The sequence below is a fragment of the Apium graveolens genome, chromosome 7 (assembly GCF_009905375.1).
Source record: "Apium graveolens cultivar Ventura chromosome 7, ASM990537v1, whole genome shotgun sequence".
Classification (NCBI taxonomy): domain Eukaryota; kingdom Viridiplantae; phylum Streptophyta; class Magnoliopsida; order Apiales; family Apiaceae; genus Apium; species Apium graveolens.
In genome coordinates this window covers 29253536-29255147 of record NC_133653.1, presented here as the reverse complement: position 1 = coordinate 29255147, position 1612 = coordinate 29253536, and the positions used below count along the sequence as shown (strand labels likewise).

General features: G+C 34.1%; 1 protein-coding gene across 1 annotated transcript; it reads left to right on the top strand.

The window, feature by feature from the left end:
* Window positions 1-804: 804 nt before the first annotated feature.
* On the top strand, window positions 805-1275 carry LOC141673456 (uncharacterized). Its single transcript, XM_074480207.1, has one exon. The coding sequence runs from the start codon at window positions 805-807 to the stop codon at window positions 1273-1275; it is 471 nt and encodes a 156-aa protein (XP_074336308.1).
* Window positions 1276-1612: the final 337 nt, after the last annotated feature.

Genomic DNA, 1612 nt, shown 5'->3' with positions numbered 1-1612 from the left:
ATAATTAATAAATAAACATATAAGATAAAGATAGTACAATTTGAAACAAAAAAAAAAGATACTTAAAACTAAAGTCTAAAAACAAAACATACTTGTTCAGTTGTTCTGCTCCGGTCCCAAAACCCCCAATACACATTATACATACAAGTTACAAAATTACAATCCCTAATATCATCTCTCTTTATCTACTCTACCTTTGCATCTAATCCGTAAATATGAGTAAGAGAAAAGAGATTACATCATATTTTCAACCCAAGAAGAAGCAAACAACTACTTGTGAAGATGAAGAACCTTCTGCCGCCTCAATTGAAGTCATTGGAGATGGAGTTGAGCCTCTGATTTTTGGTGGGATATACAGAAACTCCGAGCAAAATCCTCAAAATCCAGAGATTGTTAATGAAGGTATTGATTCTGAGAACACTGATGAAATTATTGATTTCAATTCGTTAATACGTGATCCTAGTTTGCGGAAACAAATTGAGACTTATCATCCAAATAAAAAAGATTTAATTAGGATAGCATACATTGATCTTGGCCCATATCAACCTGTGCAAGTTTATCTCTTTTTTGGTCCAGAAAATCATCCCCGTCGATTTCAAAAGAGTTGGTTTGATAAATTTCCTTGGTTAGAGTACTCCCAAAAAAAAGATGCAGCATATTGTTTTTATTGTTTTCTTTTTGCTAAAAATCCATTAGGAAGGTGTGGCTCGAATACTTTTACTGTCAAGGGGTTTAACAGTTGGACGAAAACAATGGTTCTAATTCAGCTCATTTTGTGAACGACATACTATCTTGATTCCAGATATGAATGCTCCCTACTTTGATGTGCTTAAATCTCTTCGTCGACAAGGAAAACAAAAGCAAATGGTCACAATGGAACATCATTACCGAGTAGAAATCTTTACAGCTGCCATAGATCAACAATTACAGGAGTTAAACAATAGATTCAGTGAACAAATGACGAAGCTTCTCATTTTAAGTGCATCACTAAATCCTAGGGAAGGTTACAGGTCTTTCAACATAGAGAACATTTGCAAGTTAGCTGAAAAGTTTTATCCAGAAGATTTTTTGGGAGATGAAAAAATCCATCTACAGTGTGAACTACAACATTATGAGTTAGATATTCTGGTTCATCCAGATTTGAAGAATCCGTCTACTCTTGGTGATTTATGTCATGGATTGGTAACAACATGGAAAGCTGACATGTATCCATTAGTTGATAGACTATTAAGGCTTGTCTTGACTCTTCCAGCATCTACCGCAACATCTGAATGAGTTTTTTCTGCTATAAAAATTGTGAAAACAAGTCTTCGCAATCGAATGGAAGATGAATTTTTTAGGGATTATTTGATAGTGTATATTGAAAAGGAGATTGTGGAGACCATTTCTGACAGGAGATCATTGATTCTTTTTATTTGATCAAAGAAAGGCGTGCACATCTCAAATAAATCGGTATATTTTCTACTGTTATTTATTTTGGTCCACCCAATATTAGATTTCTGGTTCCGCCCCTGTTCTAGTCAAACAAAATACATCAGGATTCAAGTTACCTGAACGGTCTTTAAGTAGTAGTTATGGATTCCGAATAAAATAAGAATATGCAAAAAATTTG